The following is a 22653-nucleotide window of genomic DNA, read 5'->3' on the forward strand; positions in this document are numbered from 1 at the left end:
ACATAAAATTGAGTCAGAAAAGCAAGCTGTGGTACAATATAAAGTTTAAAGAGATCCGAAACAATATTCTGTATTTTTACAGATACAGATAAATGTTGTAGAAATATAGAAACAGACAAGGGGATGATAAACACCAAATTCTAGAGGAAGAAGGGGTTTGTGGGGAGTTAAACTGGATGGTGGCACATGGGTGTTTATTATATTATTGCCAATACTTTTCGGTATTTCTGCAACTACAACAGTCATTAAAAAAAAGAAAGCTCACCAAGAAAGACATCAGGGCCAGAGATCCAGATTTGGAATCCAGTTAGCAAGGAAGAGACAGAAATTTTTAAATATAATTTAAATGTGATAATATTTGTGGAAGAATATATTTCAGCCTAGCATCACAACACATACTGAGTGTTGGCAATTTTTTTATGTGTTGAATACACTTAACATTATCCCAGAATACTACTGGACCAGTTTGACTCTCCCCTCCACCACCACCACCCCCATTTGAGAAACTCAATTCTAATATCTCAGACTTTTCCAGAATATACAACATGTTATAGATCAGCCTCAATGGAATTCAATAGTCTCTAATCAGGAAATCGGTCTTTGCATAAGAATGATTATGCGATTTTAAGAATTAAAATGCTTCGGGGCTGCTTCAAAGGAAAAAATAGAGTTGGCAGTAGCTAGTTGCACGTAAAGAACAGTCTAGGGCCTGGGCCAGCAGCACTCTCCTAACGTGCCTGCTGACCATGGACAAGCCCTGTCACCTCTCTGGACCCCGGGTTTATCCCTGCATGAGGGGATAACTCCCCGGCTCTCTCAGCCCTATGACCTTTTGTCTCAAGGCAGGACAGCCAGTCCCTGGAGTGCACGGGGGTATGAAGGAGCTGGCAGTTTAGCCAGGCCCCATAGGACACATAGGCTAAAGATGGGGGGAGGACAGCAGAAGAGACTCTAAGAAGGGGAGGAGGGTAGAGGTGAGAGGAGCCAGGAACACGTATGAGGAGCACTCCCGGGAGTCTGGCTGGAGAGGAGGATTGTGGAGAGGACAGAGGAAGGATGGAGAGAGCAAGGCTGGGGCCGGGAACCCCTCAGGCCGGCTCACGTGCCAGACTCACTAGATATAAGCAAAAGTGCCTGCCAGGAAGGCATTCTTTGGCAGTCCGGACCCACCTGCTCCGAATGTGATCGACTTTGGCAGACCTGGGCCGACCGCTGATGTTACATCTGCCACATGCCAGCAGCCTCTCTCTCCTCTTCCAAGGTCTAGGCTCACGGAGCAGAGGTCACTCTAGCGTGAAAGGACTTGACCCGAAAGTGACCTGTCCTCCCACCTGCTTAGTGACGGATAGCATCCCAGGGCCCGCAGCCTCGTTTGGTTGTCAGTTCTCCAGAAGGCCCCACTGCTCCCCTCTTAGGTCTCTTTCATCTTCTCTTTTCTCTCTCCAACGCTCTGTCCTTCCCTAGGGATCCCAGCATTTTCTCACCATCTGTGCGGCAGGTAGAGTAACGGCCCCTACCCAGCCCCGTGAAGTCCGTGTCCCGATCCCTGGAGCCTGTGAATGTGTTACCTGACATGGATTTAAGTTAAGTTAAGGATCTTGAGAAGGGGAGATTCTCCTGGATTATCCCGGTGGTCCCAGGGTGGTCACAGGGGACTTAGAGGAGGGTGGCAGGAGGGTCAGAGTCATGCAGAAGCTGTGACGCTGCTGCTCTGAAGGTGGAGGAAGGGGCCCTGAGTGGAGGGACACAGGCTGCCTCTAGAAGCTGGGAGGGTCTGAAATGAGCTGTCCTCTGGAGCCTCCAGAAGGAGGGAACACGGCCTTGCACACCCATTTTAGACTCCTGAGCCCCAGGACTGCTAGGACATTACATTAGTGTTGCTTCAAGCCCCGAAGCACGGAGGAATCTGTGTCAGCAGCACCAGGAAACAAATAAAAATCAGGATTTAACTTCCCTCAGGGGTGCCGGTTCTCTTCCACCTTCTCAGCCCGGCTTTTGCTGGCTTCTATCCACAGCCGAGTGGACCAGGTATGGACAGCTAAGCTAGTGGAATGCTTCTCCTTTAGGCTCCATCAGGCACACCTGCTGCTTGGGGCTCACAGTTCTTTTAGGGGCCTACGAAAATACGTTGATATCTTTTAAAATCAGAAGAAGAAATTGAACTTTTGGGTCCAAGAAAATGTTTGCATATAAATAATAATATGTTCATCTTTATACCAACGCAGTTGTAAAATATAAATTTTAATTTTTTTTTAATGGAAGAAGGGGGCCGATAAAGGCAAAAGTGTCTAGGGCCCAGAAAAGTCACTGTGGGGCCCTGAGAGGCTGTTGTGTCCAGGGGGCTAGTCCTAAGAGTTTAGGGCAGCCGTGGGCGTCCTGGGCCAGTGGAGAACATGGTCAAGAGAGATGAGTGTGGGAGAGAAGTGGAAATGAGAGGCCACATAGTTTTAGGTCTTGGCTGGATTTAAAAAAAAATTTTTTTTATATGCTGGGTGGTGGGGGTCCCATTTCATTTTTTTTCCATGTGAGTATTGCATTATTGCAGCACCATTTGTTGAATCTTTGATTTTGTTTTGTTTTTTCTCTCTTTGGTTTGCTTGTTTGTTTGGGGGACGTGCACAGGCTGGGAATCGAACCCACGTCTCCCACACGGCAGCAAGAATTCTACCACTGAACTACCCTTGCACCCTTGTCTTGGCTGGATTTTATAGTCCCCTGTGTTCAAACATGATTAGCTTCTATTGCTTCTGTAACAAATTATCACAAACATAGTGGCACAAATTTCTTCTCTTACAATTCGTACCAGGCTAAAGTTGTGTTGGCAGGAGTTGTTCATGCTAGAGGTTCCAGGGAGAAGCTGCTCCTTGCCTCTTCCGGCTTTTAGAGGCTGCCTGCTCTCCTCGGCTGGTGGCGACATCATTCATCCTCTACTTCCATTGTCACAGCTCCTTTTTCCAATTTGAACTTTATCTCTCTCTTGTAAGGATCCTTGTGATTACGTCAGACCAACCTGGAAAATCTAGGATCATCGCCTCTCAAAATCCTGAATTTAATCATATCTGCAAAGTTGTTTTGACCGTATTAGGTCACAGGTTCCAGGGATTAGGAAATGAAGATCTTTGGCAGCAATTATCCAGCTTAACGCAATATGATGGGCCCGTTGTAATGAACCCCACCCTCACCCCACATTTCCCTGAGCTGGCTTGAGTGGGTTTCAGTTCCTTGGTGCCCACAGCTTGATTAAGACATCCTCTTCTCTTCTATTTCCCTTTGGCTCCTGTCCTTTTCCCCCCATTATCATCTAGCACAGAAGACCCTTCCTTTTCTTACCCTCCAAACTATTCGCTCTTTCATTCAAAAAGCTCGTGCTCCAGAGCACAACACTTTGCAGGAATTCTACTTTAAGGAGAACCAGAAGTGAATCCCAATCTATTAGTTGATGTTTACTAATAAGATGAAATATAGTGGGTAAATGAAAGTAAGGTCCTATCCTTGAGTCAAAAGATCAGTTATGCAAACACATACCATGGGCGGCCCTGTTGGCAGAGGTTTGTGTTTGAAAGACCTGAGCATTTTAAATAACCCTAAACTCAGATAAGCCAATTTTGTGTTATATCATCCATAAAAAAATACTGTTGCCTTAAGCTTTGGTGAGAGAAGTAGAATATTCTACCCTTGGATGGTGAAAAGCCCATTGACTTATACCCTGATCTGGCTGCAATAGGAGTCCTGGTTCAGGTTTTAGGAATTTTGGAAAATCCTTTTGGTTATTGTAAAAGTGTAAATAGCGCAAAGAACACAAAAACTTCCAATATTCTCCCTCCAAGAGGTGAAATTTTTAGAGTCTTCCAGTCATCTCTTTAGGTCAACACCTAAACACACAAATACAGGTGCTCAATGTTACAAAAATGACCATGCTATACCTACTATTCCATAGTTTGCACTTTTTACTCAATAATTTGTTATTAATTCTTTCCATGATCATAAAGATAAATTTATAATAAGGGTAGATCTAGAATATATAATTATATTTAATAGTTACGGAGCATTCTGATATTTCAATTGAAGCATATGAAGCTGTCCATGGTTGAATACTGGCAGTTCATATGGGTCAACCTAAGAGATCAGCCTAAGAGATACATTGTGATAAATTTGCCAATTAGTCCCCTATGGATGGATATATAACTGAAACTTCCGTTCAGTTTTCCCAATTATAAACATTCTCCATAACCTACAAATAACCCCCACTATGTGCCAGAAAATCTTCTAAGCTTATTTTATTAACATATATTAATTCTTTCAATCCTTGCCCCCTCCAAATGCCTATAAAGAAGATACTAGTATTACACCCCACTACTAAGCCCGTGCCGTACCCACTAGGCTTCACTACCTCCCTGTCTTCCCTTCTCGTGCTATACCACACACACTTGTACAGTCATCTTCTTGCACCTAAGGCGTTAAGTCCTTAGGATAAATTTCTGGGACAAGGGGTGTGTGCACTTTATGCAGATTCATTTTGGCAAACCACAAAAGGCTTAAACTGTTTCATGCAAAGCAAGAGTGTATTACCATCTTGACAAGCAAGATGATGGCTGTGGGTTTGGCTGAGAGAATAAAGGGTCAGACACCGTATCAGGGGCAAATGGAAGAGTTGGGGCTATTAATTTGAGGAAGAGAAGAGACATAATAGCAGTTGTCAGTCATTTGAAAAGTATCAAGTCCAAGAGGGAATAGCAGGCAGAACTGTAACTGAAAGGTGAAAGTTATTGGGAGGCAGATTTTGGCTCAGTGTAAGGGAGAAATGACTAACAATCAGAGCAATCTCAGAGCAGACCAAGTTTTCCTTGTGATTGTTGGTGGGCGACCAGAATGGTTGTGGTGATAAAGTTGATGATGATGATAATTTCCATTTATTCTGTCAACTTCTCCCTCTCTCCTGTCTCCTCTCCATTTGCATTTAAACATGTTCAAGGTTTTCCCATCTTAAAAATAAACCCTCCCTCAATCCCACATTCTTTTCCAACCACCACTCAATGCCTCTTTTCCTTTGTAGCCAATTCTTTCTTTAAAGAGTGAGTCACCATATCCATTTCCTCTTTTCCATTCATTCCTCGGCCCACTCTGTTCTGGCTTCCATCCCCACCACACCCCTGAAGTTTCTATTGCCAACTAAACCACAGCGTCATTGTCACTAAATCCAATGGACATGCCTGTGGCACCGACCAGCTCTTCTTGGAATTCTCAGCAGCACTGGACAGATATCGTGCAGTGGGTTGATTTAAGCAATGGGATTTATTGGCATATGGTTTTGAGGCTAGGACAAGTCCAAAATCAAAGCATCATCAAAATGGAGCTTTCTCCCAGAAGACTATGCCATTCTGAGGCCAGCTGCTCATGATCTCTGGTCCTTGGCTTTTCTTTCCCATGGTAGTCTCTTCTGGCTTCTCTGGGCTCCATTGACTTCTGGCTTTTTCCCAGGGGCTTTTTCTCTGTGTGTCTGAATTTCATTCTGCTTATAAAGGATTTTAGTAATAGGGTTAGGACACATCCTGATTCAGTTAGACCATGCCGTGACTCAAGTAACATCATCAAGAGATCCTATTTGCAATGAGTTCACACCCCCAGGAATGGACTGAGAATAAAAACATATTTCTCTGGGGTACGTAATTCCAGGTCACTCCAGACACCATTGAGCAGGCATCTTTCTCCGCCGTCCCTTTGCTTCCAGGGATCCGCAACCTCCTGAATTCCTCTGGATCTCTGGGGCCATTCTTCCTTAGACTTGGCGTGAGTCTTCTAGGGTTGCCATGACAGAGTCCCACAATCAGGTGACTTAAAACAGCGGAAATGTGTTCTCTTACCATTCTGGAGGTCAGAAGTCTAAAACCAAAGTGTTGGCAAGGCTAAGCACTCTCAAAAGGCTCTAGGGAAGGATCCTCTCTTGTGTCTCCCAGCTTCTGGTGGTTCCTGACGATTTTTGGCATTCTTTGGCTTATAGACACATCACTCCAATCTCTGCTCCCGCCTTCATGTGGTCTTCTTCACCCTGTGTGTCTCCGTCACCGCCTGGTCTTCTCCCTGGGTGTCTCCGTCACTGCCTGGTCTTCTCCCTGTGTGTCTCCGTCACCGCCTGGTCTTCTCCCTGTGTGTCTCCGTCACTGCCTGGTCTTCTCCCTGTGTGTCTCCGTCACCGCCTGGTCTTCTCCCTGGGTGTCTCCGTCACCGCCTGGTCTTCTCCCTGTGTGTCTCCGTCACCGCCTGGTCTTCTCCCTGTGTGTCTCCGTCACTGCCTGGTCTTCTCCCTGTGTGTCTCCGTCACTGCCTGGTCTTCTCCCTGGGTGTCTCCGTCACCGCCTGGTCTTCTCCCTGGGTGTCTCCGTCACTGCCTGGTCTTCTCCCTGTGTGTCTCCGTCACCGCCTGGTCTTCTCCCTTGGTGTCTCCGTCACTGCCTGGTCTTCTCCCTGGGTGTCTCCGTCACTGCCTGGTCTTCTCCCTTGGTGTCTCCGTCACTGCCTGGTCTTCTCCCTGGGTGTCTCCGTCACTGCCTGGTCTTCTCCCTGGGTGTCTCCGTCACTGCCTGGTCTTCTCCCTGAGTGTCTCCATCACTGCCTGGTCTTCTCCCTGTGTGTCTCCGTCACTGCCTGGTCTTCTCCCTGGGTGTCTCTGTCACTGCCTGGTCTTCTCCCTGGGTGTCTCCATCATAGCCTGGTCTTCTCCCTGGGTGTCTGTGTCACCACCTGGTCTTCTCCCTGGGTGTCTCTGTCACTGCCTGGTCTTCTCCCTGTGTGTCTCCGTCACTGCCTGGTCTTCTCCCTGGGTGTCTCCGTCACTGCCTGGTCTTCTCCCTGTGTGTCTCTGTCACTGCCTGGTCTTCTCCCTGTGTGTCTCCGTCACTGCCTGGTCTTCTCCCTGTGTGTCTCCGTCACTGCCTGGTCTTCTCCCTGTGTGTCTCCGTCTCTGTGTCTCTTCTCCTCTAATTAAGAACATGAGTTCATATTGGATTAAGAGTCCACCCTACCCTGGTAAAACCTCATCTTATCTTAAGTAATTCCATCTGCAGCAACCCTATTTCCAAATAGGTCACATTTTGAGGTTCTGGGTGTTAGGATTTCAACCTACCATCTTATGTGCACACCCATGTGCAAGATTTAATTTAAAAATCAACAAAATTAGGAATGGTTGCTTCTAACTGTTTTCAGGTTGTGAGAAATGGACCACAGTTACCTGCGATGTGGTTCTAAGCTGCATCAGTGTAACAAATGCAAAATGCTGTCCTTTTCCCCAGCATCCCTCCCACAGAGGTAAGCCCATAGCTGATTCGGTCAGGGCTCTTGACCACACCCCTCTCCTCCAGCTTCTCTCATGGGCTAGTGAGTTGTCAGTGCCACGATTCAAGCAAAAACAGAATGTCCAGGTGGCTTTTCCTCTGCCCAGTAGGAATTAAGTCTATCTCAAGGCATGGTTGGCGTCAAGAGACACCAAGCACCAAATCAGTGCCATCAAGCAGCCGAGCCCGAGCCCAGACTCCATTTCTGCACCACACACTTGGTATCGTAGAGCTAGTGTAACACCAGGCTGCAGGGCTGAAGGTGAGTGAGGGGGTTCCAGCAAAGAAGGGGGTCTAACATGACATCTGGCAGGGGACAGGGTGCCTTCCCAGCCCCCAACAATGAACTGACTTTAGAATTCCATGGACGAAAAGCTTTGCTACAGAGAGTAGAAAGTCAGAATCAACATGGCAACCGTACCCCCAGTTAATTATAATAACAATAAATACATGTGCAGACAGAAAGCAACGGGGCGGGGGGGGGGGGTGCTGTGCTGCTGCAAGCTGGGAAGGGTATGTGTTCAGGTTGGGTGGGGACAGCCAGTCTTTGTTCAAGTCCGGGATTCAAAGAGCTTCAACCTCTTCTGTACCATCATATCTTCCTTCAGACTCTTCGCCCTGGCTGACACAGGACCTGTCTTTGTTCAAGAAGTCAGGGCTGCTTTTAGACTTCATTGTTTCATATTCCGACACAATCTATCTTAATTCCTAAAGAAATGTGCCCAGTGCTTCTGTCACTGCTTTGAGTTGCTCTTTCAACCTGCTGCCTTCGCCTTCTCAGCGCTGAGCTCCGTGAAGATGTCTCTGTCCTTCTCACTGGCGTGCTTCTGCACCTGCGATGCTGTTCATCCTTGAGGGTGCTAATTCCCTGTCTTGGGTGCTGTGTTTCCAACTTCTTGACCTACAGTAGGACCCCCAGCTCATAGGCATCCTTGCTCTGCGTGAGAGGCAACCTGGCAGCTCCCCTCCTCCATCCCCGGTCAGCAGTGTCCAGGACCAGGTGAGCCCCACACCCCAGTAGGTCTGTAACTTCTGGTAGTGGGCATCAAGCTCCTGGTTCTGCACTGACCTCCAGCGCCTGGACCAGGTGGGCGTTCTTGAGCTTTTAATTTTTTTTTGAGATGATGTACTTCCAGCTTTTTTTTTTTAACATATGATCATTCCGTTCTACATATATAATCAGTAATTCACAATATCATCACGTAGTTGCGTATTCATCATCATGATCATTTCTTAGAACATTTGCATCAATTCAGAAAAAGAAATAAAAAGACAACAGAAAAAGAAATAAAACAAAAACAAAAAAAAATTATACATACCATACCCCTTACCCTTCCCTTTCATTGATCACTAGCATTTCAAACTAAATTTATTTTAACATTTGTTCCCCCTATTATTTATTTTTATTCCATATGTTCTACTTGTCTGTTGACAAGGTAGATAAAAGGAGCATCAGATACAAGGTTCACAATCACACAGTCACATTGTGAAAGCTATATCATTATACAATCATCTTCAAGAAACATGGCCACTGGGAACACAGCTCTACATTTTCAGGCAGTTCCCTCCAGCCTCTCCACTACATCTTGAATAACAAGGTGATATCTACTTAATGCATAAGAATAACCTCCAGGATAACCTCTTGACTCTGTTTGGAATCTCTCAGCCATTAACACTTTGTCTCATTTCACTCTTCCCCCTTTTGGTTGAGAAGGTTTTCTCAATCCCTTGATGCTAAGTCTCAGCTCATTCTAGGGTTTTTCTCAATCCCTTGATGCTGAGTCTCAGCTCATTCTAGGATTTCTGTCCCATGTTGCCAGGAAGGTCCACACCCCTGGGAGTCATGTCCCATGTAGACAGGGGGAGGGCGGTGAGTTTGCTTGTTGTGTTGGCTGGAGAGAGGCCACATCTGAGCAACAAAAGAGGCTCTCTTGGGGGTGACTCTTATGCTTAATTTTAAGTAGATTTGACCTATCCTTTGTGGGGTTAAGTTTCATATGAACAAACCCCAAGACTGGGGGCTCAGCCTATAGCTTTGGTTGTCCACACTGCTTGTGAGAATATCAAGAATTCAACTTGGGGAGGTTGAATTTTCCCCCATTCTCACCATTCCCTGAAGGGGACTTTGCAAATACTTTTCCACTCACTGATCAAATCACTCTGGGATTCATTGAGGCATCACTCTGGACAAACCAACAAAATCTCATGTCCGACCCAAGGTTCCAAGTACTTATCGTGTTCAACCAAGCTATCTGCATAAGTTATATTAGGAAATGCACTAGTCAAAATATGTACTTCCAGCTTTTTAAAAACGTTTTGGTATTAAACATGACTAGAGGGAAGCCCATAATGACAGTCATTTGGGGTGTTTTAATTGCCTGTTTGGCATCGTTGACAATGCTGTATTACATTGGTCCTCCAACTTGCCTCTCCTCCATCCTCTTCATGTAAGCAGAAGCATCGTTATCCACCTAGAGCCCTGGGGTCCCTCTTACCGCCTATCAGATCCAGCAGTGTGACCTCCAAAACATATCCCACGTTGGCCCACCTCTGTCCAGCTCCCCCACCTCATTCTAGTCCAAGCTGCCGCCTTCTGTCTTCTGGGGGACTCCAGTAGACTTCTCACTGGTCCTTCTCCCTCTCACCCCCCTCCAGTCTGCTCCCTGCACAGTGGCCAGAGTGAGCTTTTTAAAAACATAAACCAGATGCTTTCACTTTCCTTCTTAAACCTTTCTAGTAGCTTCCCAAGGCATTTAGAATTAAAGTCCAACCCCTGTCTACCTCTCTGCCCTCAGCTCCTATGCAAGCTCCTCTCTCACCAGATTCTAGACATCCTGTCTTTCTTGCTTCCAAATCTCTGCACTTGCTGTTCTCTTTGCCCATGTGTCATGAGGCTGGATTCTTTTCCTCTTGGAGGGGATCTTCTCTTGGCCACTTCCTCCATCTCTAGCACAGGGGGGCCTAGGTTGGGATGAGAATGTGGCAAATGGCTTCATGTTTCTCTTCTCAAGAGGGCCATGGGATCCACGGCTGGGTGGGTTTGCTCCGCCCTGGCCTCTGGTGCTTCTTCCCGCTTGCAGAGTTGACTCACCTTGGACTGGAAGAGGTGACCACCCTCAGGTGAGAAAGCACTCAGCCAGGAGCCACAGTCACAGTCACAAACTAGCAGCAACAACACTGTCTCCATGGTGACAGACAGCCTGGGGCTGAGAAGGACAATACTGTGTTTCCTGTTTGTTTGGGTAGAGGTTGACTGTGGATAGAGGAGACACATTTATGAGTGAAGTTTGTTCTTCTGTTCCTCTCTCAACCTTCTCTGGTCTTCTGCAGTCTTTGGAAAAAGCTTCTGAAAGGACTGGTCTCCAATGAAAGACGAAAATCTTCCCAAGAGAATGCAAATATCTTTTACTTTTCTGCTTATGACCCTCCTATGGCTTCTCATCTTGCTCAGAATGAAACCCCAAGAGCTCAGTGGCCCCCACGGCCCCCGAGGATCTGCCCTTCCTCCCCACCCATGTTACCCTCCAATGCACCTTCTACTTCTTGCTGACTGCCTTGTTTTATCTGTTCACTTTGTACCAGCCACACAAACTTGCTGTGGCTACTGGGAACACAGCTCTACATTTTCAGGCAGTTCCCTCCAGCCTCTCCACTACATCTTGAATAACAAGGTGATATCTACTTAATGTGTAAGAATAACCTCCAGGATAACCTCTCAACTCTGTTTGGAATCTCTCAGCCATTGACACTTTGTCTCATTTCACTCTTCCCCATTTTGGTCGAGAAAGGAAGGTCTTTGCACTTGCTGTTCCTCTCCCAGATGTGCTCTTCTTCCAGACTGGGTCCTCAGATGACACCATGACCCAAACCACAGCGATTGGTCCAGGGAGGGGGGTGTGACTTAGGTTTGACCGGTCAGAGTCTTTCCTTCCAGAGTAGTCAGGAAAGTTCTGTTTATTCTTCTGTGGTTGTTAAATGTGAAGATGTGAGCACGCCGCCTTGCTACATGGAGACCCAAATAGAAGCAAATAGAGCCAAGGTGTGGGGAGAGATACCCAGCCCTGATGACATGGTTTGAACTCTTACATCTCTATGTCTGAGAACAATTCCATCTCTTCTGATCCAATCACCCCCCTTTGTGGCTTTCTAGCTAACTTGAGTTAGCTTTCTGTTGCTTACAACCTCAAAATTCCTAACACAGACTTCCTGGGCATCCTGTCCACACAATCCTGCAACCCTGGAAAATGGGACCACTTGACCCTCCTGTAACTGCATGTCCACCTCTGACTCTAGATCTGAGCTTGAATGTGAGGGTCTTTGAGAAGCAGATCAGCAACCAGAACCAGGCCCTTTTTGCCAGTCTACCTCCTCACCCCTGCAGGAGATGGCTTCTTGTCCTGTTCCCATCATGGCCCAGGCTCAATAGCTGAGGCCATATCTTACTTTCTTCTCCTGGTTCTTTGCCCCTTCAGTCCCAGTAGGGTTGGCCTCTGAACCCAGAAACCCTTGGCGAAAACCTGCTTCCTCTCAGTGTATATTGTGGACATTGTCCAAGACTGTCTGGACTTCCACCTGTGGTCCAAACTACCTCCCCCAGTGCCTGCTCAGCGAGTCCACCAGAGATTTCCTCCAGTTCTGAAACAAGGTGCTGTTTTTCAAGTTTTGCTCCAGATAACTAGGTGTTGGCTTATTTTCAAGACGGTGTTGTATGAAAAATATGTATCTAGAAGCACAGGCAGGGTGGCAAGGTACTCACTAAACAGGAAGCCCATGGGAATGGACCGACTGAGTGAACACCAAATTCAAGTATCTACTCTCATGCTCACTCTAGAGCTTTGACGCACTGCATGTTTAAGTTCTTCTCTCCCTCTGTGTTCTCATGGAATATTTATAACTGAATTAAAGGGAGTTAAATGCCTGTAAGATGAGACTCCATAATATGAAAGGAAACTATTGATCGGCACAATATACTCTCATAATAATCTCTTCTTAAATATATAATAATCTGCTTTCAAGAAATTGGGCCAGGAAGTTGGCGGGTGATGGTGGTGCAGGGTTCTCACCTGCTGTGCCAGAAACCCAGGTTTGATTTCTGGTGCCTACCCATGCCAAAGAGAAGAAAGAAAGAAAGAAAGAAAAAAAAGAATTCCAGGAAACCACATCACCTGTTACATGAAATCATGACATGATCTTTCTAGTGGTGCTTAGGGAAGCATTTATTAACTAAAAGTGCTCCTTAACATCAGTTCTAAGGCTGCTGGTCTAAGTCATATGTCTTATTTTAGAATTTCAACATATATTTCAACATATGTCTTTGCTGAACGGTAAACATATGAATCAAATAATGATAATCTCAATAATAAAATATTATTTAGAAGAACTAATGCTTAATAAGAGCTTGCTATGTGCCAGGAATTTTCTAACCTCTTTGATTTATTAACTTCTTTAATCCTAACAACAACCATTATTCCCATTTTATAGACAAGAAAATCAAGGTTCAAAGAGTTGAAGGATTTTGGGATCCGTGTTTCCAGGTCTCAGATTTCAAGTTTGGGCCTGATTATTTTGAGGGTTAAAGGGGAGGATGTATATGAAAGTATATATGGTATTCTTAGAATGTTATTTTAAAAAATAGCTACTATTTATAGAGCTCTTACCCCATCCTAGGGAGTGATAAGGGCTTTTCATGCCTTTTCTTCATTATCACAACAACCCTAGGAACAGATGAGGAAACTGAGGCTCAGGGAGGTTAAGTTACTTGGCCAAGGAGGTTTAACCAGAATTATAAAATAGGTTGCCTTAACTCTTGGCTACTTAACTACACACACTTATTGATGCAAATTCTCATCATCATCATCATTACCATCAACATCACAAAGAGCAACAGGGTATAAGTTATCAGGGACATGCAACTCGAAACCCAGTGAGAACCACTTCCCACCCACTAGGATGGTTATTATCAGAAGACAGACAATAACAAGTGTCGGCAAGGAGGTGGAGAAAATGGAACTGAAATGTTGGTGGGACTGTAAAATTTCCAAAGTAACCACTTTGGAAAATAGGCTGGTAGTTCCTCAAAATGTTAAATATAGAGTTACCATATGACCTAGCAGTTCCACTTCTGGGAGTATACCCAAGAAAATTGAAAACAGTTGTTCAAACAAAGACATGAATGTACATAGCCCCATTATTCACAATAGCCCAAAGTGGAAACAACTCAATGGATAAATGGATATACAAAATGGGATATAGCCATACAATGGGATATTTACTTGACAACAAAAAGGAATGAAAATGTTCTAAAACTGAGGTGGTGATGGATGTACAACTCTGTGAATATACTAAAAACCACTGGATTCTACACTTTAAGTGGGTGAATTGTATGGTGTGTGAATTACATCTTAATGGAGCGGTTTTTAAAAAAGAGCCGATGCAAGTGGGGACTCCTTGACATATGGAGAGGACATGAAATCTGCATTTACAAGTCTGGTCCTATTCTCTCCCGCGTGGTGATGATTCAGATGCCAAAGTTAGCATCAGGTGTGCCCTGTAACTTTTGCCTCCTCCTTAGGAATCCAGGGTGTTGCCTTGTTTACCCCTATTTCCCAGCATAGGGTAGAGTAAAAGGAGTTACCCACCTGGTCTCCCGCGGCTTTTTTCTGCACAGCCTGGCTCTGCGTCCTGCCACCAGCTGCTTCCTCCCTCCTGCCCTCCCCACTTGCAGTGAGAAGTGCATCTCAGATTTGAACACCACGTGGACTTCAGGATGTGCATCCAAAGCTGCACCCTGGAGTTTTCTGTGCTGGCCACTGCTGCAGAGATTTAGGGGTCACCCCTGCTTCCCCTCTTACCAAACATAGGAGAAGACGCTCACGTGTAAGATCCACTTCAGGGTGCCGTAATTCACGCTCTGGATGCGCGTGACCTTGTTGGTCTCGTACTGGAAAACGTCGCTGCAGCCGCAGCAGTCCGGCATGGCGAACAGCGCTTCCCACCGGGGCTGGACCAGACCCGGCCACTGCAAGCCCACGCGCCACAGCAAAGTGAAACGGACCTTTTCTTGGCAGGAGCCCTTAACTTCCGGCTCCTCCAATGACTGCGAAGTGGAGGCGGGCCCTGGCAGCTGCCCCAGCTGTGGCCGGGGATAAACAAGAAGAGCCAACTGCTCCACGCCTGACCCGGCCGCCGCCAACTCCCCCAGATGCCTGCACAAGGATGGGGCTCAGAGGAAGGGCATTTTTAGAATTCCCCCTTATTGCCTTTTCCTTTTCAGTTTTTGACTCATTTCATAGTCGGGTCCCCTTCAAATGTCAGGGGACCCAGTGCTTCCATTGTGCCTCAGGAAGAAAGCCCAGATCTTTCCATTGCCTCAAGCCTCATTCAGAGACTGATGAAGTCATTTGTACGGCCCCTTATTCATCCCCATTTGTGTATGCAGGGCTGCACCCTTCTTCCAGCCCTGATGTGGTAAACAACGCTCCCCTCTGTAAAATGGTAGGAGTCAGATTTGGTAGGCTGGGTGTGAACTTTATTTCTATGTTGGCTATCTCCTGTTTGACCTTGTTATGGACTGAGTGGTGTCCCCCAAAAAGACATATTCAAGCCCTAAGCATCACCCACCTCCCCTCCCTACCTCACTCCTCCAAGTCCTCAGATATGAACTCATGAGTAAATAGGATCTTTGAAGATGTTATTGGTTAAGATGATGCCAGACTGGTTTAGGGTTCATGTAAGGAGAGGAAATCTGGGCAGGTAGACAAACAATGGATGCAGAAACAGAGAGACGGGGGCCCTGTGACAGAGGCAGAGATTGAGTTATGTCATGAGCCAAGGAACCTCGTGAATTGCTGACAAGCCACGGCCAGAATCCTACAGACTTTAGAGGGAGAGGGCCCTGCCACACCTTCATTTCAGGCTTGTGGCCTCCAGAACTGTGCGACAGTCAATTGCTACTGTTGAAGCCACTCAGTCTATGGTCCTGATAACAGCAATTCTGGTAAACTAAGACAAAGGGGTTGTGAAAAGAGCCCTGGACCTCCCTTCAGAGAACAACGACAGAAATTCCAGTCCTAGCTCTGGACTCCTGGCTGGCCTTGTCCAAGTCACTTAACTTCTCTGTGCCTTAGTTTCCCCATCTGCAACAAAGGATGATAATATGTGTGAAGTGGCCCCTGTGATGTGCTATCCAGGTCCTCCTCAATGAAAGACTTGTTTCCCCAGCTGTTGGGAGCCCCAGTGTTAGACAGACAACACTCAGCTCTCAGCCCGTTCAGGAGGTGCCTTCTTGCAAAAGTCACCTCATTTTGTCCGAGGTCACGCCCTTCCCAGGGCAGCCCATGGCCAATGGCTGAACAATACAGGGGTATAATGGTCCACTGTGGGCAACTGAAGGGCCATTCTAGTTTCAGAGCTTCCCCTAGGGTCAGCTTGGACCTCCAGCACAGACCAACGTCTTCCTCTGCCCAATTCTGCCTCCTTCCCCTCCTTCCACATTTGTGGGTCCCAAGAAAGCACACTAGAAAAAATATGCTGTACTAGCTTCTGTCTCAGAGTCTGCTTCCCAGGGAACCCAGCATGCACCAACTGCCTACCATGCAGGGCTGTACACAAAAGTGGAGGAGCACCATGTAAACATCAAGTGCTATCTGGAAGAGCCAGAGATGTGAGTGCTTCAAAGTGTCCAGAGCTCAAATATTCCCAAATGTTGATCTCTGGGCCTGATGAGAGATCAGTGAGTCTTAAAATTGGCCAGGATGGGTGGATTTGCCAGAGTTCTTTTGGTACCATTGATAGAAAACCATCTCCTGTCACTCTAAGGAAAATGGAGGGATTTATTGGAAGAATATTAAGCTCTCATGTCCTCAAACTATAGGGAAGACAAGGGTGCAGCTAGCCTTGGAGACTCGGGCTTGAACCCATCAAATTTCTCTTTTTGTCGCTTTCCTTGGATGATTGTGAGGCTTAAATGAGATCATCCACGTTGCATCCTTAGATTGGTGCCTGCTGTCAGCTAGTGTCATTATCATCATCCTCATCCTCGTTATTATTTTATCTGTTTGAGTGTTGACATCATTCTCCGCCTGTTGACAGTTCCCAGGCTCACATCTGCCACGTCACACTCAAGAACGGAAGGGGCCCTCTTTCCCTAGTTTGAATTTGGAGAAACCTTTGAGTAGACGTTGACGGGCTCTAATTGGCCGATCTTGAGTCACATGTCTGCCCCCTGCCCCACAAGCCAGGGGTGGCTGCCTACAGGGGGAAGGAGGACATGTGTACTATAAGTTCACCCATGCATGGAATACATCTGCTGCATTATTTGTGGGAGCTGGTATGAGATGAAAATGTGGGGTCCATTAATCAAAACTTAAGAATTTGAAGATGTGATCACAGTGCATTAAATCGAATGCACATCCCACCTCAGGGTGCCTGCATGGACCCACAAAGCTGGCCCTGTGTGGAAGGATTTACGAGGTGGTCTCTGAGGGAACTGGGGAATTAATTAGCATTCAACAAGAGACTTGCATTTGAATTTTTCTACCGTACACATGCATTACTTTAAAAAAAAAAGACTAAATGCTGAATCTGTATCTCCAAACCAAACCTGCCTTAAACCTCCATCAGAGCTCCATCCTTCTGACCTAAGTTTCCCACAGACACTTCAAGTCACATCTTTCAAAGGAAACACCTTCCTACAAAATAGTAGTGCAAGGAAAGAGGACCGAGATGAGGGTGCGACGGGATGTAGACAACTTTTCCTAAAGCTTGGCTATGAGGGGAAAGAGAGGGAGGGCTGAGTTGTGTTCCCCCAAATCATATATTGAAGTCGTAACCCCCTAGTACAGGATGTGACCTGAGTTGGAAATAGGGTCCTTGAGGATGGAATTAGTTAAGATGAGGCCAAACGGGAGTAGGGTCCCTCGAATCCAATATGACCGGTGTCCTTATAAGAGGAGGAGAGGCCGTCAGGAGAGAAGGCAGCCAAGTGATGACGGAGGCAGAGAAGAAGTGCTGCAGCTGAAGCCAGGGAACACCAAGGGCTGCTGCGGACAAAGACTGTTTTTTATGCCCTTGCCCAAGCTGCCAGCCTCCCTCCTTGTGCCCCTTGCCCCTCCCTCCCCTGTCCCCTGTGCCTGGAAACCAGTCGGGCAGCTGCGGGACTGCAGAGAAAAGCAACTTGTTCTACCTTGGGGGGGAGACCATTTCAAACCCCAACTATTCTAAATACCAAGCTCACCCCCATCCTGGCCCTTCCCAGCTTCAATTACTGTAATTATAGTCTAATTACTGCCAAGGAAAACATTCCAAACCACGTGGACCCGACCACAGTGAATCCCTCTCCCCACCTAGTGGTCACTCCCCCAGTCCCCAATACCTCCTCGTGCTCTTCCTTCCACCCGCCCCAGCCCCCCAGAGCCAGCTGAGCTGAGTTCTGCTCCCTCTGCTCTGCCACGGCAGCCCCTGAACAAATCATCCCTGCCTAGTGAGCATTGTCTTGGGCAGCTTTTGCTTTGACACTGGCCACCAGCTGGAAGACACAAGGAAGGACCTGCCCCTAGCGTCTCCCAAGGAAGCCTGGCCCTGTTGACGCCTGGATTTCAGGCTTCCAGCCTCCAGCCTGGAGAGAATTCTATTTTGTTGTGTAAGCCACCCAGTTGGTGGTTGGTTGTTCCGGCAGCCCCAGGAAGCTAAGACAGTGAAACAATATGTGGGTTTGGGGGTTGGGGAGGGGTTAGAGTGGGGAATGGGGGTTTCACAAAGTAAAGCAGGAAGCCAGAGTGGAATGAATGGCCGCAAATAGAGCAGAGTAGAGATTTGGAAACTTAGAGGGTGAGCGTCTCTTAGTTAAGGGTGGGGGTGGGGGCGGCGCACGTTTCTGGTCATGACTTACAGAACAGCAGATGAGCCCCCTTTTCCTGGAAAGAGAGTATACGCAGGAAACTTATTTCACAGAACCCAAGTGCAGGAAATGTGGCCCAACCTCATGACAACATATTAATGAAATCTGAAACTAAAATCCGGAGCTGAGGTTGCTCTTTTGGTATGTCCGAGACTGTGCGTCCCCTTCTGTCTGTCTGTCTGCGAACCCACTGAGTCTCACTTCTCTGGTTGTGCGTGGACGGGAGAAGCTACCTTGATCAGGGGGCCAGGTTCAAGGTAGAGCACATCCCCCAACTCCAGGTCCCAGGAGAGCGAATCTGATTGGTCTAACCCTTCATCCCTTGTCCAGTCTGCTGCTGCTGAGGGCTTTGTGGGCTTGTGCTGGACACAGGTGGGAGGAAGGTGTACAGGGAGGAGGAGGGAGGAGTGGTAGTGGGAAGGGGGGGAGGAGTGCTGGGAGGAGGAGGGAGGAGTGGGAAGGGGAGGAGGGAGGAGTGTGAGGGGGAGGAGGGAGGAGTGTGAGGGGGAGGAGTGGGAAGGGGAGGGGGGAGGAGTGCAGGGAGTAGGAGGGAGGAGTGGGAAGGGGAGGAGAGAGGCGTGCAGGGGGCAGGAGGGAGGAGCAGGAAGGGGAGGAGAGAGGCGTGCAGGGGGCAGGAGGGAGGATGCAGGGGGGACAGGAGGGAGGAGTGGGAAGGGGTTGAGGGAGGAGTGGGAAGGGGAGGAGGGAAGAGTGTGGGAGGGTTGGAGGACTAGGAAGGGGAGGACGGAGGAGTGCAGGGGGGCAGGAGGGAGGAGTGGGAAGGGGAGAAGGGAGGAGTATGGGGAAAGGAAGAGTCGGGGTAGAAGGGAGGAGTGGAGGGGGGGGGTGGGGGGAAGGGAGGAACACAGAGAGAGGGGCCCCAAGGCTGAGAGAGAGTCCCTCCCTCAGTGGGTTCCTCGCCCTTGGCGGGGGGTGGGGGAGGGTGGGGGGGGTGCGGCGGTTAGGAGCTGCAGCTCTACAGTCCCCGGAGGGCCCCAGTGGAATTGAGCTCAGTGGCCCACGGCAGCCCCTTGCTCTCTGATGCTGCCTGTCCTTCCTGTCTCACCTCCCCACTCCCCTCCCTGGGGTCACCTCCCAGGGAAATTTCTTGCATCTGTGACCTTGTCTCAGTGTCTCCTCCATGGGGATTCCAGTTGAATTCAACCTCAGTGCTGTTGTCAAGAGTGTGGAATTTATCCTGAGAGCAATAGGTCAAGTTTACAAGGCGGGAGTGGGGTGGGGGGTGGGGGATATTGTGAGCTCATCTGCCCTTTAGAAAAATCATTCTGGCTGCTTGGTGGAAAATGGAGAAAGGGGAAGAGCTGGGGAGATGTGTTCCTGGGGAGGGAGGGCAGAGGAGAATGAGGATAGAGACTAATAGGAAGTAGAGGAAAACCCAGGAGAGAGTGTGTGCCCAGAAGTCAAGGGAAGTGTGCTTCACAGATAGCCAGCGGCCACAGAAGATGTTAAGGGACATTATGAAGCTACATATTTCAAGCGGCACTCATGAGGGAGCGCACAGGTAAATGAATGAAATGGGACAGAGTCAAGTATTAAAAAAAACGATACGCCGCTGTAAATATAAACCATTGACAGATATTTCATTTTGTTACTTCCTATGATCTTGTTTTGATTATTAAATATACCAAAAAAAAAAAAAGATTTGCGGGAACTTAGGAATGATAAAAGTAGTATTTCAAATCAGGGGAGAAAGAAATTACTCGAAAAGTGGTCTTGAAACAATTGGGTAATCATTTAGGGGAGCTCAATGGGGGGACAGGGGTCTGGTATTGTAACTTTTCATATTTAAAAAGATGTGTACTGAAATGTGATAGAGCTGTCAAAAGTGAGCAAGATCAGCTGCATAAAACAGGGACATCCAAGCCACAATTCTGTTTGTGTCGCACATATTTTGCATTAAGGCAGCGTTATGGGTTGAATTGGGCCACCCCCGAAAAATATGGTTAAGTCCTAGCCCTACTACTTGTCTGTGTATATGACCTTATTTAGTAATAAGATCTTTGCAGATGGAATTAAGATACGAGTTAAGATCAGATCACATTCCATTAGGGTGGGCTCTAAATCCAATCACTGGTGTCCTTATAAGAAGAGACAGAGACACACAGAAGGCTACACGATGACAACGGAGGCAGACATTAGATTGTTGTGACCGCGAGCCAAGAACACTTGGGGCTGTCAGAAGCTGCAAGAGGTAAGGCAGAATTCTCCCCTGGAGCCTCTGGGGGGAGCATGGCCCGGCCAGCACTTTAATTTGGGCCTTCTAGCCTCCAGGACTGTGAGAGAATAAACTACTGTTGTTTTAAAAAGCCATGCAGTTCATGGGATTGTGTTATAGCACCCCTGAGAAACTAGGATAGGTAGGCAAGCCAAAGGCAACCAGATGCCTTTTGAGCCACTCTCCTGCCTCACCTCTTCCCTAGCTGACTGGTGTTCACTTCTTCCTCCCACTCAGACTTGGTGTGTGTGTCAAAGTTGTGCAGTAATGATACAAATCTCAGGTGCACAATATTTCAGCCGTGGGTCAGTGTAGTTTCTTTCTCCGTGACCATGCTGCTGCAAACACATGTCGTGGCAACAGTTTTTATCCTCTGCATTTCTCCATGGCAATTTCTCAGTGAATGTGTCTCTCTAACAGTCCTCCCTCTCTCTCTCTTCAACCCTCTCTTTCCTTCCTTTTCATCACTTAGTTCAAAATTCTTCTAGTAAGTTGGTCAAGAGCCTACCATGTAAGGATGTCACAGGGTCAGAGGCCTCTCCAGAACCTCGGTATTCAAAAATGTTTTGCTTTGAGTTACTCTAAACTGCTGCCATATATTGGCCCCTAGCCACATGTGGCTATTTAAAGTTAAATTCGTTAAAATTAAATTAAATTAAAAACTCGGTTCCTCTCATGGCTGGGGGTTATCACATTGGAGAGGGCAGATAAAGAACATTTCTGTCGCTGCAGAAAGTTCTATGGGGCAGTGCTGCTGACTGAATCTGTGGGATAAAGGGAAAGATGAGTACAGGTGCAAATAAGCAAAGAAGGTGGGGGCATTTCCAGCCAGATGGCAACTACTTCCTGTGGAAAATGGGAGGCAGAGTTACCTGGTAAGAGTGAAAGGGAAGGTGGAGGGGTGGGAGGTTTGATGAGAGGGAAGAAGAAACAGGAAGTCCGGGGTCGTATTGGACACTTGAGACCATGACTTTGTTATCGCGGTATGCTACTCAACTTGACTGTGACAGGCACTGGGGCCACTCCACCCACAGGACCTGCCTCCATACCCAGGACCCACCCGACTTGCCAGCTCGTTCAGAGAGTTGGAGAATTTGTCACCCTGGGTATCCACTACATCTATTATGGCTTCCACCTTTGTTCCTGAAATGGTGTGAGCAAAGCTATACCAATGACTTGATTCACTCAACTTCTTCTGGGTACAGTTGCTCTGTCCTTCTTAAGGATGCTGAACTTCTTTTAACCCCCAAGATCTCCTCTATGCTCTTCTCCCACCAAGTCAAATATATATGCTCTCCTTGGGAACTTTTATTCAAATTGAGGTGAAGTTCATGGAATTATGCAATTAACCAGTTTCAAGTGAACAATTCAGTGGCATTGAGTGCATTCACAATGTTGGGCAGCCACCACCATCGTCCAGTTCCAAAATAGACATCATCCCCAAAGCAAACCTCATACTCATTAAGCATTTGCTCTTCACTCTCTCCACCCCACAGCCCCTGAAACCACTGATCTGTGTTCTGTGTGTATGAAATATACCTCTTCTGAATATTTCCTATAAATATCTCATATGAGATTGGTCCTTTTGTGTCTGGCTTATTTCACTTAGCATAATGTTTTTGAGGTTCGTCTCTGACACTTGTATCAGCCCTTCCTTCCTTTTTGCAGTTGTATAATATTCCCTTGTACGGAGAGACCGCATTTTGTTTAGCGTTCATCCAATGGTGGACCCGTGAGTGGCTTCCACCTTTTGGCTATTTAAGTAGTGCCATTGTGAACACGAATGTGACACTCATTTATATAAGTGCCAGTTTTCAGTTGTTTGGGGTATATATCAAGGAGTGGAGTTGCTGAAGCATATGATAATTCTGTTACTTTGGGGACTTTTCGAATCAATTTCTTTATTTGAAGCAGGCCGACCATTTCATGTAATAATTGACGTCTTCTGTGATCCTGAACATAGGGGCTGGGAGTGAGTGGGGAACACTAGGGTCCTCCTTCTAATGGTAGATGGTGGAAAGACATCTGAGGTCTCTGGACATCATCAGTCTTTGTCCATCAGTCTTGGCTGGCCCGTTTCTCCTTTAAGACCACCTAACACCAAGGAGCTGTTCCCACCCTCCATCTCAAATCATGGATAGGTTGATTGTCTCTGACTTTCAAAAGGCCAAATACTTTTTTATCTTTCAAGA

The 22653-nt window shown here is 47.1% G+C and overlaps 2 protein-coding genes across 7 annotated transcripts in view; one reads left to right on the forward strand and one right to left on the reverse strand.

The window, feature by feature from the left end:
• P2RX7 (purinergic receptor P2X 7) overlaps positions 1 to 14409 on the reverse strand; it is a 78802-nt gene extending 64393 nt beyond the window's left edge. For 2 of the 5 annotated variants that reach the window (XR_013175557.1, XM_077159806.1), the window contains exon 1: positions 14180 to 14409. Coding sequence is in view for 3 of the 5 variants with exons in the window: in XM_077159806.1 (XP_077015921.1) it covers positions 14180 to 14304 (125 nt within the window). In the remaining 2 variants the exon portion in view is untranslated. The other 3 variants (XM_077159809.1, XM_077159807.1, XM_077159808.1) reach the window with 3 other exon arrangements.
• The window catches only part of IFT81 (intraflagellar transport 81), a 282552-nt gene that overhangs the window by 102753 nt on the left and 157146 nt on the right, over positions 1 to 22653 (forward strand). The window lies entirely within an intron of this gene.

Source organism: Tamandua tetradactyla, chromosome 5 (genome assembly GCF_023851605.1).
Source record: "Tamandua tetradactyla isolate mTamTet1 chromosome 5, mTamTet1.pri, whole genome shotgun sequence".
In the NCBI taxonomy this organism is placed as follows: Eukaryota; Metazoa; Chordata; class Mammalia; order Pilosa; family Myrmecophagidae; genus Tamandua; species Tamandua tetradactyla.